The sequence below is a fragment of the Myotis davidii genome, unplaced genomic scaffold (genome assembly GCF_000327345.1).
Source record: "Myotis davidii unplaced genomic scaffold, ASM32734v1 scaffold6, whole genome shotgun sequence".
Taxonomy (NCBI): Eukaryota; Metazoa; Chordata; class Mammalia; order Chiroptera; family Vespertilionidae; genus Myotis; species Myotis davidii.
In genome coordinates, this window is record NW_006383011.1 from 5941956 (window position 1) to 5956004 (window position 14049).

A 14049-nucleotide genomic window follows, 5' to 3' on the forward strand; every position below is an offset into this window, starting at 1 on the left:
AGATCAAGAAAGCTCAGCGAACTTGAACCTGTACCAGAGCCTCCCCCACCCCCTGCTCTCCGTTTCTCTGCCGGGGAGGGAAGAGCTTTGCTAGGGTGGGGGTGGGGGAAACGGACGGTTAGGCAGAATTCCATTTCTCCCCCCCATCACCCCTTATGTCTTTGTTCTTCGTTTTGACTTTAAGAAGGCTTCAGGCCAGGGCTGCGGAGAAAGCACCCCAGTGCGTCGACATCCCCGGGCACCGAGAGCCGAGCGGGGTGCAGTTCTCGTTTTCTTTCGGGGCGGGCAACGTCGGTAGGGAGGAGAGGGGAGTGCGCGCTCCGGCTTCGCGGCAGGGCCAGAGGGTGGGATCGGGCAAGTTTGTACTTAGTCTCCCGGTTCACTTCTCCCACCCTCACCCCCGCTCCAAGCACGGACCGCTGCGGCCACCGCAGAGCGGCTCTGCAGCCCGACCCCCGGCTCCCCCGCCTCCTGCCGCTCTCGCTTAGGAGCCCGAAATCACAACAATAGTAATAGTTATCATCATAATGATGCGGGCAAGCAGCGTCATTAATAATGAATAACCGCAGCCGCCGCCGCGCTGCGCGCACCGGTGCCGGAATTGCAGGAGAAAATGCATTTGCTGAGATTCCCCCCAAAGTCAAGTGTGAGTCTTTGGACACAACATGAATTTCTGGAGCCGCGCTTGAGGTGTGTGCGGTGTTGCCGAGACTGCACCAGGTTAACCACCCGAGATTTTTAAGCCTCACGTGCCTTTTCTTCCAACTGGCTGGCCCGGGGATCTTGTCTTCCGGCGGGGCGTGCAGGCGGCAGTCGGGGCCCCTGGCTGCCCGCCGCCTCCCGGCCCCCGGCCCCCGGCCCCATGGCCCCGCCGCCGCCGCTGCACGTGTTCGCGGCGAGCGCGGCCGGAGCCTGCAGCAGCCTGCTGCTCGCTTTGTGCCTCAGAGTCCCTGCACCCAACTTCACTTTCTGCACCGGCCGCCCCCGCGGGCCCCCTGCCCCGGGTCTGTCGCCCCTGCCTTCGCTTTTGTTTCTTTGCTTTTCCTCTCGGCATTTCAGTCTCGGTTTGCTTCCTTACCCTGTTAAGACAATCAAAGGGAAGGACTTGGAAAGCAAACTTGAAGGCAGATCTCTTTTCCCCTCCCCCTCCCCAGCAGCCCTAGTTTCCCTCGCTCATTCCCTATATTTCTTCTAAGGCTTTTTTTTTTTTTTTAATTTAAATTTATTCCTTTGCAACAGCAGAAAAAGGAAAGATCTCTCAGTCAGCCGCTGGGGCATTGAGACGTTTCAGTCTGTCTTGCTGTTTGAACGCAGAAGCATTTTATTTTCTATTTCTTTCTCTTGTAGAGAATTCGCGCTAATTATTATGATTATTTGCCCACTCCCTTCCACTTCAATCCTGGACTCCCCGCTTTGTAGCCAGAGCTTAGGCCGGAGCTCAGAAAGGATGGTATTGTGGGGGCGAAGGAGGATGGAGTTGAATTGAAGGAGGGGGTAAAATGGCTGAGGTTAGGAATATTTTTAGGGTAAGAGGAATTTGCATTAAAATACAGAGAAATTATCTGATGCCCAGAAAGGAAATGTTGATTGCCACTGAGAAAAGATGTCAATGCAAATCAGTAGACTACACCAAGAGAATTGTATTTTCATATTTTCTTTGTGCCCCACTCCGTCTGATTTTTAATAATATAGCAGCAATAATAAGAACACGTATTGGTATTTTTCCGAACATCACTAGCAAATGTTTTGCAGGGAGCCTGATGTTAAACATTATTTCATACATTAGGATATAATTCTTGTTAATTAGCAATAATTTATGTTAAGAGCATAGAAAATGTTGAGGTTACAGGTTTTATATCTGTACATTTGATCATCTTGTTATTTTCAAGAACTTTGCCTCCTATAAAATTAATTAGGTGAAATGTGGAGGTGTAATCAGCAACCTCTGAATTACCACTTCATTTCCTGGTTTTGATTGTAAATCAGTTCAGTCACTACATTCAGAAGACTTTAACCAAGTCTGTTTTGTACCGCATTACCTTTAACTATTTGCTACCTAGGAGAATATTTCCATTTACTCCTAAATATTTCCGCTTTCAGAAATGTGTCAGGCCTTGGGCACAGAAAAAGAATCTTAACGGTGGCGTTTAAAAAAAAAGTGTTGTTGTTGGTTTTTTGTGTGTGTGTGTTTTGCCAAGGGTCTATGTACTACTAACTTTGATAAAATTATTTTTCCTGAATCTTTCTTTAGTCTGTAAACCTCAGAACTGGTAGTCAATGCTGAAAAACAACAACAACAAAAACCCCCCATTTGTCCATGTGTACTTAAAATTCTGAATTCAAATAGCAGGGATCTGGGACAATGACTTCTCTATTCAGTTCCTCACTTGGTCAAAATGAAAGCAAATGTAGGAGAAAAATGACATAGAGGCATAATGCATAAGCACTTCCGTCTGTCTCTTTTTATTTGAGAAGTATTCATGTGTATTTTGTATTTATCCTTTGGTCAGTATGTTGGGCAAAGAAACATAAGTGCTCACCTCGCTGCCTTTATTAGTAGGAATATAACCTTCATATTCCTGTGATGACCTTATGTTAAATTAGGAGGAGTACCAGAGGCTAGAAATTATGACATGTCCTACTTGAGCACAGGTGCAGCTAGGCAGGGCTCTCTCAATATTATTTCACCCAGCACATCTGGGAGTTACTCCAGATCTTCCCCCTCAATATTCAGCCTGGGTAGGGTTGAAATAAATTTAACCTGAGTTCACTGGATTTTTGCACTTTATCAAAATCTGTTCCAATATTCTACACTCAAATTAAAATCTATTTTTTGATTCTCTGTGGCTTTAAGTTCATTAAATGTGAAATTGGCAGCTTGCTAAAGAAGGTCAGACTGATTAACTGTTTAAGACTTGTACATTTTCTGCTTCAGTTTTATTAACTGGCAGCATCCTGGAAGTGTTTTGTATTTTATGATTTTTCTTTTTAATGGCGTAAGCATAAGGTTTCAGAAGCAGAGACTTACCAACTCTCTTTTCCCCTTTGGAAGGTTAAACAGTAGTAGAAACTGTTCCAATAGATGCTGGAGTGTTTTGGTGCAAAGCGTTTCTTTAAAAAAAGGAAACAGGAATAAAAGACGTATCTACCTTGTTATACCATCGCTGGTGATTATGTGTGCAGAAATAGTCCCATAATGAAGCGTTTTAGAGCTCATTCAGAAAATTAGTCAACTTTGACAACATGAGGCAAAGTATTTCAAGTCTAAAGAAAGGGCTTCTCAGCGTTGTTCTGCAATGTGGCGTTTGCTTGACCATTCTGATTTTTATGTGATGGAGGCCACCAAGTACAAACATGTTTTAGGATATTTTAGGCGTTCTTTCTTCAGAATGAAAAATGACTAATTGGCTTATTTTCTTAAGTACTCAAAAGTATCCCATTTAGCTAATGTGTCTGAGAAGAATTGCCAGTGAATTTGGTATTTCTTTGATTTTGTGGCACTGCTGAACGTGAGATCAGGACGGTTTTTGGCAGAGTGAATGATGCTGCGTTATGATTATTATTTAGATCCGTTTCACAGGTGAATGCAGTCGTTTTCTTAATACGGTGGTGTAAATGTGGCACATTTTCTGTGTGATGTAGTAGCTTTCTAATTTATGAAGCTATGTCTCTGTGTAACTTAGGAGTATATATATTCACACACAAAGGGTGTGTGTTTTTATTCACCTCTTCTTTTATTCTTTGAAACAATAGACAACTTAGTATGTGGGGGGGGGGGGGAAAGCTTTCTTTATGTCCCCTGCCTTAACTTTATTTAATAGTCGCATTCTTCCCAAACTCACAAACCAGACACATTTGTATTATGTGTGTGTGTATTTCTGGAGTTTTCCAAGTTCGATTTTAAACATAGGATGATTTCTTTAAATATATGATGACTTACCTCATTGATAAATTTGCTTTCTTGCTGACCACCTCCACAGCTTTGTACATTTTAGGTGTTCACATTTTCTGGGATTTATAAGGAAGAGCTTAGAAATACTTTACATAATGTGGTAGGATGGGATGGGGTTGATAATGTATTTCTGCCTTTTCTCTCCTTTCTGGCCCTCTAATAATTGTGCTTTTGTTTCTCCCACCACAGCCGAACCTCTTGAAGCCATTCTTACTGATGATGAACCAGACCACGGCCCTTTGGGAGCTCCAGAAGGGGACCATGACCTCCTCACGTGTGGGCAGTGCCAGATGAACTTCCCATTGGGGGACATTCTTATTTTTATCGAGCACAAACGGAAACAATGCAATGGCAGCCTCTGCTTAGAAAAAGCTGTGGATAAGCCACCTTCCCCTTCACCAATCGAGATGAAAAAAGCATCCAATCCTGTGGAGGTTGGCATCCAGGTCACGCCAGAGGATGACGATTGTTTATCAACGTCATCTAGAGGAATTTGCCCCAAACAGGAACACATAGCAGGTAAATGAGAAGCAAGGAGAAAAGCTGTTTGCATGTTTTCTTTTCATTTTCAGAGGTGCTGTAGCCAAGCACTGAGGAGTGGTGGAGTGCTTTCTGTATTTCTCCATGTGACTGTCCATGACAGCCTGTAATGTTAAAATAATCATTCCAATTGCTGACATCCAGGACACAATATAAAAATAAATATTTTCCACTTCACTGAGTCAGATGTAGGTGGAATCGGTACACACACCTGATACCCTCTCTCTGGATCTACCGATTCTGAATTTCTTTCCTTCTTTTCTTCCCTTCTCATTTTTAAGTGTTGAGTCTTACTACACTCAGCTCAGTTTCCAGTGTCCCTTTCCAGCCTGGGGGAACAAGTCAGAGACAATGTGGGCATGTAGGCATCTGTAGTTGGGCCAGTGACCTGTTTGAGTCAGACCACCTGGTCAGACCTCCCAGGGCTGCCGTTGGTTCTCAGGGCCTCCACGAAGTGGGCTGGGCTGACAGGCATTTTTGGAGGGGGTGGAAAGAGTTAACTGAGCTTCAGGGCTAGCCTTGGATCCATACTGGCTGTCAGCCCGTATGGGGCTGTAATTAAACACAGCCCCGTGGTGGGATGACACCGTGACCTTGACTTTAAGATGCCATTTTCGACTGGCCAGGCCAGAGTAGAGAGGGCAGTTGCTGAAGCGCACAGACATGCTTACTCGAAAAGTTTAAGGGCATGTTGGAAATTTCAAAAGGTTGGTTTGACAGGAACGGCTGCTCCCTGCAGCCTGCCTCCTCAGCTAAATGATAAATGCTTCTCTGTGCTCTCTCTTGTCTCTGATGTGGTTTTGACAGATGTATCTTGATTTTGTTTGTGGTTTACACAACCACATGTCACCCTTACAAATGTCCAGTCCAGACTTCCACTGTTTCTGCTGTAACACAATATAAAAATTCTCTCAGAAAAAGAGGCACAATACATTCAGCAGCTCTCCTTCCTTTGGTTAATTTTAGCAGAGAGGTAACTAGGTGTGTGGGTTTCTCAGCAGCTCAAGGGAAAAGGAATTAACAGCTAGCAGAGGGACTTCCATCCCTGCTCTAAGAGATAAACACAACACTATATAGTGGCCCTTAAAGCATTTGTGTGAAACAACAGTGATTTAACACATAAGACAAACTGAATGCAGATTCTGTGGTGACAAAAATGGCTTGCCTGTCGGTGGATCATTTTCCTCTGTTTTCCCCTGTCCCCTCCCCCAAAGATAAGAGATTTGTTCAGTTTTAGGAAAGATAGTGCATATAATCAATTGATTCACTGTAACTGGTCTCTCTGACCTAGTTTGACCACAAAGTTGAACTATAGTAGGTCAGTGGTCCAGAGGGGATTAAATGTCATATTATTTCTTCTCTCCCCCTCTGGAATTTGGCCATTAAAATCAAACATGGCATTTCCTTTCTTTCTTTTTAAATGCGTCCTGCAATAGTATTCAGATACTTTTCCTTCAGTGAAATGAGAAATCTGCTCCCAGAGAAGCTGCATTTACAAAATATTTTTCTCGAATCCACAAGGTTGAGCTTATGTGACGGGTAGGTTAAGATTCTATCCCCCGCGGGGGCTCCCCCCCCACCCCCCAGTAGGATACAGCAATGACCATTTCCATGTGCTGTCTTGTGACTGGAAGGAAAATGAACAGAAGTGTAAGGCATGATTAATGAAGCAAGAGCAAGCGGAAGGGGATTTGTCATCTTTGGAGATCCAAAGCCTTTCTAAATCACCAAATATGGAGTAACACTTGCGTGATGTAACATCGTATTTACATATTGAGCTGCCCGTTTAAAAGACAAAACACAGTGTCTGTCAAGCAAGAATTAAAACCACACTTCTTACTGAGGTCCCAGATAGGTTACTCAGTCTCAGATTAACCAGCTCGAAAATTCTGTGCTTCTGTACTTGGAGGAGGACTCTGAAAGCTGGGCCCTGCAGTAAAGGCTTTTTGCTGTTATAGTTGTGAATCTATGCAGGGAAAGAAAAGATATGTTCCTTAACTCTCTGGTTGTCATAAAGGTTTTATTATTATTTTTTCCAAGAAGTAGTACAATAACAGAGCCCAGAGAAGCCAAAAAAAAAGGGCAAGTTTAAAATATATTTTATAGGTCCAATATGAAATAATTTCACTGAGATGATGGGTGCACAAGTGCTTCGACCCAGGTGAGGTAAACCTTGCATGCACGAATAATTACAAAGCCTTGATTCCATTTCATTGTGTTTAATCACCTGTTCCCACCCTGGAATTGGCTGAACATAAATAGCATGGTCACATCTCAAAGCGAGGTGTCAGTAGCTAGCATCACGACTTCTCATAATTCACAGTAATGAATTAAGAGTTTCCTATGGTGAAATTAACATTCTGCTATTGCACATAAATTAAGATGCCCTGGCCCTCAGGTGCCTCTGAAGCGAAGTTCTGGAAGACAGCTGTGTACTCCCAGCCCATTTCTCTCAAGCACGTCTTCACAATTCCAAGTCTGCTCCTCTTTTTATGGCGAGGAAGGAAACAATAAGAGTAATCATTCAGTAGATATTTGAATCGTGTCACAAAAATAAAGGAGAAGCAACGCTCTGTATTGGGAAAGAGATGTATTGATGAATCTCTGGAAGAATATGTTTGGCAACCACATAAAAGGTAGTCATTTAAGTGCGCCGTGTAGGAAAGGCTTTATTAAAGTGATGTAAGTTGGATTTGAGCTCACTGTGTGCTCTGGGCCATTTTATAGGCAGGAAGCAGGAATAAAACAGCGACAGATCTTACTGAGATAAATAAAGCTTAAAAATTCAGGGCTTTCAAATAGGAGAATAAGATAGAGTTCTTTAAATCTTCAGTAAAATGATATTCATTTTGACTGTACATAGGCCTCTCAAAGCTGAGTATGTTTTTAGAAAGGATAATTTTTACCTGGTGAATAGATGGGTATGTGCCCAGCACTCCACCCATGTACACGTCTTACCTACACACGTATACATTGATCAGGTTGCTTTTTTCACTTTATTCAAATAGTCAAAAGATTGTGTGACTGTGATTCACTGAGACCATTGAAATGGTGTTAATGTAACTGGAAATGAGCAGGTTATACTGTGTGGGGCCCAGTTCACCAGTTTGTGTGTCAAATATCTACCATCAGATATCAGCAGCCCTTTGACTGGCAGCCAGGGCTCTTAATAGGGGGGTTGGTTTTGTTTTCTAGTCTCATATTTTATGATGGGGAAATATTAATTGGAGATTAGTGAATGTAAAACTGCTGTTCAGTTATAGAAAAGGCCAAAAAATATTATCCTACATATCAGATTTGAGGTTTGGGTTTGTTGCACATAGAAATCTTTAAATTAGGATTGGGCTATCATAAACATAGTTTTTTTTTTTTTCTTTGAGAGAGAATGGGAGACAATATGACAAATCCTACAAAATTGAGTAAAGTCTACTACTATTGATATGTAACATTTATTTTCCTCCTTACGATCATGAAGAGAGACACTTAAATCAGGGTATGTAACAATTATTTGCCTACACTTCATATCTAGATAATACTATGTAAGACAGATACCCTAATGAAGGGAGAACTACTCATTCAGAACAGAAATACATTAGCACGTTACTTAAAGGTAAATCAAGTAGAACATGCTCATGCTTTTCAGAATTTAGAAAATCAACTTGCCTTTTCTCTTTGTGCCCCATGCCAGCTCAGACTGAACTGGAGGATGTATTTGTATACTTTACAGTGTAATTGTAAATGAGACTATAAACGATAGTATCGTATTACGACTCCTTATTTTTTCATTTTTCTTTATTTGTGTGATTCTGAATAAAAACCACCGACTGCTGAAGTGAATTTTTAGTCGTATGGCAGCTAAACAACAACAAATAACCCCCAATATACTGATGAACATTTTTATTTGCCTTCAGAATCCACAGACTAGAGAATATAGTTTCCTACTAAACACCTAGGATTTTCTCTGGGAGCCTATGTTTGTGAGGCCACTACCCAAAGACTCATGTTCACGGGACTGGGAGCCCTACATACAAGCTGTATTTGTAAATAAGACAGAGAAAGGTTGTGAACTGGCAGCTTGGATGTTTTGTCAAAGTGCAATGTCAGAGAAACTCTAAGACAAATTGTAAATAGAACTGTCACAGTGATTGCATGATTGAGCCGCAGAAGTGTCTTACAATTGTTGGCATTGTCAGAGGACTTTTGAAAGCTTAATTAAACACAGTGGCCCACATGGCTGCTAAATTTACTTCGGAAAGCCAAAAAGGAAAAAAAGAAAAATCTAAAAGGTGGAAGAGCCAAAGATCCCAAGTTCTGCAGACAGTTTCCTTTCGGTGACACAGAAAAGATGCATTGTGCATTTTCCTAGTTGTCTTTTATAAATAATAGTTTGGAGAATAGGGCCACGTGATATGAAGATCCTCCTGTGTGTGATGTGGCGATTGTGCGAGTTTTTCTGTCTCCTGCTGTTACAGACAGTTAATGTAAAAATGGCCTTTTATTGGAAACACAAATATGTATTCACTCCTAGAACAGGAGCAGAGGGAGAAAGTTCCCCTCCCATGCTCTGTGTTTATTCTCTGAAAGCTTAAGAAAACAGTGCTGTAATTTCTTAAATCACCCCATTCCTTGTTGTGTTTCAAGTTCTGAGTTTTACTTTAAAGGATCTGAAATCTGTTTTGCACACCTTTTCTCCTGGTGAATGTGGCATTTAATTGTGGAGCTGCCCATGGGCTGGAAAAATGCAAGTGGGTGTAGAAACGTGCAGGCAATGTCAGGACAGCAAACCCTGAGCTCAGGGAAGAGGCGAGTTGGATGCATATTAATGGCACATTTTAGAGTCCTGGAAAATCATTAATTTCACACTGCAGCGTCAATGTCGTTTGACTGATGTGGGAGGACTACATTGGAGTACACAGCAAACATGCACATCCTAGGGAAGCATTTTTCAGAATTTCGTGATTTCTTAGTGAAAATGTTTAATAAAGGAGAATAGATGAATGGTGGCTTCCCACATTAGTCTGGGAGAAAAGAAGAAAGTTTGTCTTTCCTTTGGGGGAAAATCTGAAATTTAACCGAAGTAGCACAGCTAGGGAGATGCAACGAGATTGTGTCATTCGATGTTAATTTAATCTACTTGGGTTGGTCTGTTCGTTCCCTTTATTGCACAAAGAAATCATTTGACAAAATTTACCCCAAGCCCAAGTCTGTTTTTACAGACAGTGGTACCAGCTTTGTGCAATAAAAAGCACTTAGCATCAAGCTGGACCTAGCCTGGCACCTTGCCACTTTTTTAGCAAGAGATTTAATCACCAAGGATCTTTAGTACCTTTCTGCTTGTTCAGATTTCATTTGGGTCATGGTTATGTCAGCAGTGTTGTTATTACAAGGATTAAAAAAAAATTTTTTTTTTTTAAAACTTAGTGCCCATTTGGAACATTTTCTTAAATCAAGCAGGTTTTTATTTTATGTGTCAATTTAGAGGACATTAATAAAGTTCATAAAATATGTTCAGACTACAATCATCGAATGGGTAATGACCAGTATTTTTTATTTGTAATACAAATAGAAAATTGGCCATTGTATCCCTCCCTCCTCTGTTCTTTGCTCCTACCCAGGTAAATCAGCATCCTTCAGCTGCTTCCCCTCTACTTGCAGGGTATAGAGCTCTGGCCAATATCAGTAAATTTACCTTTGTAATTTGCCATGTAGTTTTTACAACAATGACCTAATTAATTTGAGCATGAACCATATTATTGCTACTAGAGTCATTTTCTGTCACAAACTTAATTTCCAGGAAATGTAACCTGACGAATAAGAATGCTTTAGCTCTCCACATGTGCTCCTGGAGACCAGAGGCAGATTTAAAATAATAATAATAAAAAAAATGCCAGCATTATTAAAGCCAGTATGCTTGATGCCAAACTCAATTTGAAGCCAGTAAACATCAGAGTGTATTTCTAATGAGTTTTAGACTGTAACGTAGTCCATACTGGGTTCCCTGGAATTTGTCGTCCTGCCTTTTTACTGGCCAGCTGCACTCCCCATGCATTTTTAAAACATTTCAGCGAAGGCTTTTGCTGTTCTTCGCAGGGTTCGTAACTGGGGGTCTATTTCTGAGCTCATTCGTCATTCTGCGATGGCATTGAGTACGGTTGGCAAGGGAAGGATTTGAGGCAGGGGGGGTGGTGGTGAGGTCACTTCTGACCCCAGCAGGGAATAGGTGAGCTTCATTTGCCTTTACAATAGGCACACAGTGGCTGCACCTTGGAGGAGCTCTCAGGTGCCGCTCAGATGGGCGCATGTAAATGCCCTGTCAGATGTGGAGCCGGAATATTAATGCTTCTCCCACCACCGCACCATAATAAAGCTGTACACAGCCAGCTTAATATGCAGCTAGCCTGGGGAATTGTGTAAACTTAGATAGCCCAGTGTGAAAGACAGCGATGTAAAAATGCTCGATATGCCACCGTTCCCATTCTTGTTCTTTGATCTATAGCAAAATGAAAACATCATCCTTTCCTCCTCCTGGAGTTGTCTCCCCAACTCTGCCACCTCCCCATCCACCACCAGAATTTTTTCTTTTTTTGCATGTGCTGGTATGGAGAAATGTGACATAATTTGTTTCATATGGTTAATTACAGGCGTTTGAATATTTAAAATTTTAAATAGCCACAGTTCCAGCTTCTCCTGCTAAAAGTATGTGATTTGAACAAAGGGTGTAGAGTGTAAATATTTGTGGTGATTTGCAACACCCCTCTTACTCCATTAAACACACAAACGCACATGCACCTACAGACATCCAGTTTAAATTTAGTGCTGTCTTGAAGGACTTCTGTACCTTCATTTGTATTATTATTATTATTATTATTATTTTTAACCATATTGATTTCAAAGAGGAAGGGAGAGGGAGAGATAGAAACATCAATGATGAAAAAGAGTCATTGATCAGCTCCCTCCTGAACGCCCCACACTGGGGATCGAGCCTGTAACCTGGGCATGTACCCTGACTGGGAATCAAACCATGACCTCCTGGTGACAAATACTGAGCCACACTGGCGGGGCACTCCACTCTACCTTCTTTCTCAAAGTGACATTGTGGTGATTTGCAACACCCCTCTTACTCCATTAAACACACAAACGCACATGCACCTACAGACATCCAGTTTAAATTTAGTGCTGTCTTGAAGGACTTCTGTACCTTCATTTGTATTATTATTATTATTATTATTATTTTTAACCAACTCTCAATTGGAACTCCATTAAAATATTTTCCCATTATTTTTGAGTCCATTGTTGCTTGAGGTTTTAAAGAGGATTTTTATAATGTGTTCATTTAACAGAATCAACAGCTGTCAGAACCAGTTGTGGTAAATCCACAAAACATACAAAGAAAAATACACACGTTTCCTGAAACAAAACACTTGGAAAAATAAGCTGCCAGGAACTGGCGAATGAGAAGTGTGCAGACAGGGAACCGCAGTGTTTCATCTCTGGGCTCACCCTAGAGACAGATCGGAGCGGATCTGATGCAATGCCGCTGGAAGCTTCACCTGAACAGGTTGCTGCTCTGAGCCAGGGCGCTGAGTACAAGGACGAGGCTCGCTCCCTCTGCTGCTCTCCTCTTTCCGTGTTGATCTCTTTGGAAAGATAAAATACCGAGTTCTTAGAGTGTTCAACAGCAAATCATATCCGCTAAAGGCGAGATGATCAGGTTTAAACTTCCTGTAAAAGAGGTGAGAAAGCACCTTGCACACCCTTTTCTAGAGAGGGTTGGCAGCCTGTGACCAGATTGAATTGGGCAGCCAGGGAATTCCCAGTGGGAACCTGGAGCAGGCATGTTGATGAAGGGGATACCTGGGGACCTTTGGTCACTCACAATGAGTTTCTGTTTGTATCTTCACTCTTGTTGGCATTGGCAATGAACAATTACACCTACAATTTGATCTTAGTTTTAGATAGAGGTGAGTCCACTGATTTAAAAAATCCCATTAAAATGAAGAATGGAATTATTGTGAAACCTGCAAAGGTGCTTTTGAAAAGAACACAGGTGCTGTTGTGCACCCCCCCCCCTTTCTATTTTCTGTTTGAACTTTCTAAGAAACACAAGGAAGCCTTCTGCTAATGCATCAGGGCATTTAAATTTATATTCATCAGTTGTTCATTTTCTTGATATGTAATGATGCATAAAAGAGCTGCAAAAAAAAAAATCACATCTGTTAATTTTTAGGGAAATAAGGTGTAGCTTGGATTCTTACCTTAGCTGGAGCACAAAGCCCTACATGTCATGCCTGATCTTTTTTACATTTTAAATATGGAGTTTCTATTTGGGCCAAAAAAAAAAAAAATCTGAAGCATTTCCCTTTACCCACTCAGGGGATACCATGATTTCATGATTTATTTACATTTAAGGAGCAGCTCACAATGAGGCATTTGCTCCTCCTTTTGGCCCCCCACCCCAAGTCTTTGACTTTACAGTTAAAACAATACATTAACCAATGTTAAATTTAAAGCTCATGATTTTCTGCTACTCCATCTCGTCCTAAGATTAAATTTTTTTTTCTTTTACATTTAAGAGTGAACATTGGCTACTGAAGAATGATTTAAAGGCTGAGAAAAAATTTTAATAATAAATCGTAACCTTCTCATGTTATGTTTTTGTTATGTTAAGGGGAAAAATCAATAAGGAAAAATTTAATTCTGATAAAGATACTCTTGGATCTTTGAAAACAACTGCTGTCCTTTTAACTAAAACATTTGAGCAGCTTCAAAGACTATGTATTTCTTCTGATCTTGGAGCTGTGTGACTGGTAGCAAGGAAGAAAAAAAAAATCTTATTCTACATACAAGTGGATTGCTTAACAAGTCTGCACAGACACGTACTTGTTTGTACAATAGAGATAAAAATTCCTGTATAAAAATAATTCAGCTGCTGACAGCAGGCATTGTTGTTGGACCTGTCTTTTGTGCTTGTCCCAGCTCTGGGCCCTCGCCCCCCCCCCCCCCCCCCACCCCGCCCCCCTGCTTGGGGCAGCTTGCTGCCTGCAGACTCCTGACCAGAAGTTAATTGCTATATATTAAATATATAGGTATTGTATCTGAAGAGCCCTATCTCAAGCCTTCCTATATTCATCACACTCTACTCTCTGATGTGACTGCGGCATTCCCAGCAAGGGGGTGGCAGGCAAGCACTCTAATAGGGGAAACGACTTGAAGGCAGTTAAGGGAAATTTTGCCTTCAAGTCCCATTTGCTCTGCAGTGTAGCATCGGTTTCTAAACTTTTGTTTTTAATCTAATTCTGATTTACTCTGTCACATCCCATATCAACCCTCATTGAACTCTACTCATGTAGAGTAACATTAGTGTCAGACGGAATTGGTCAGGACTGTGGACCTGTGGCTCATACAGATGGTTGTGGATGCAGGTTACATGCAGCTCTGCATCCTATTCTTCCTAATAAATGTTAAAAGGTGGCACGTTTCTGAGTAGGGCCCTCGGAAAAGAGAGTCAAGGAATCAGGGATAGTACCTGAGGTGTTTCTCCCTTTTCCCTCCGACTC

General features: G+C 41.6%; 1 protein-coding gene across 1 annotated transcript in view; it reads left to right on the forward strand.

Annotated features, from left to right (window-relative positions):
* Positions 1 to 14049, forward strand: part of BCL11A (B-cell CLL/lymphoma 11A) — a 119706-nt gene that overhangs the window by 3469 nt on the left and 102188 nt on the right. Inside the window, 1 exon segment of the mRNA XM_006778573.2 lies at positions 4142 to 4471. Coding sequence (XP_006778636.2) covers positions 4142 to 4471 — 330 coding nt within the window.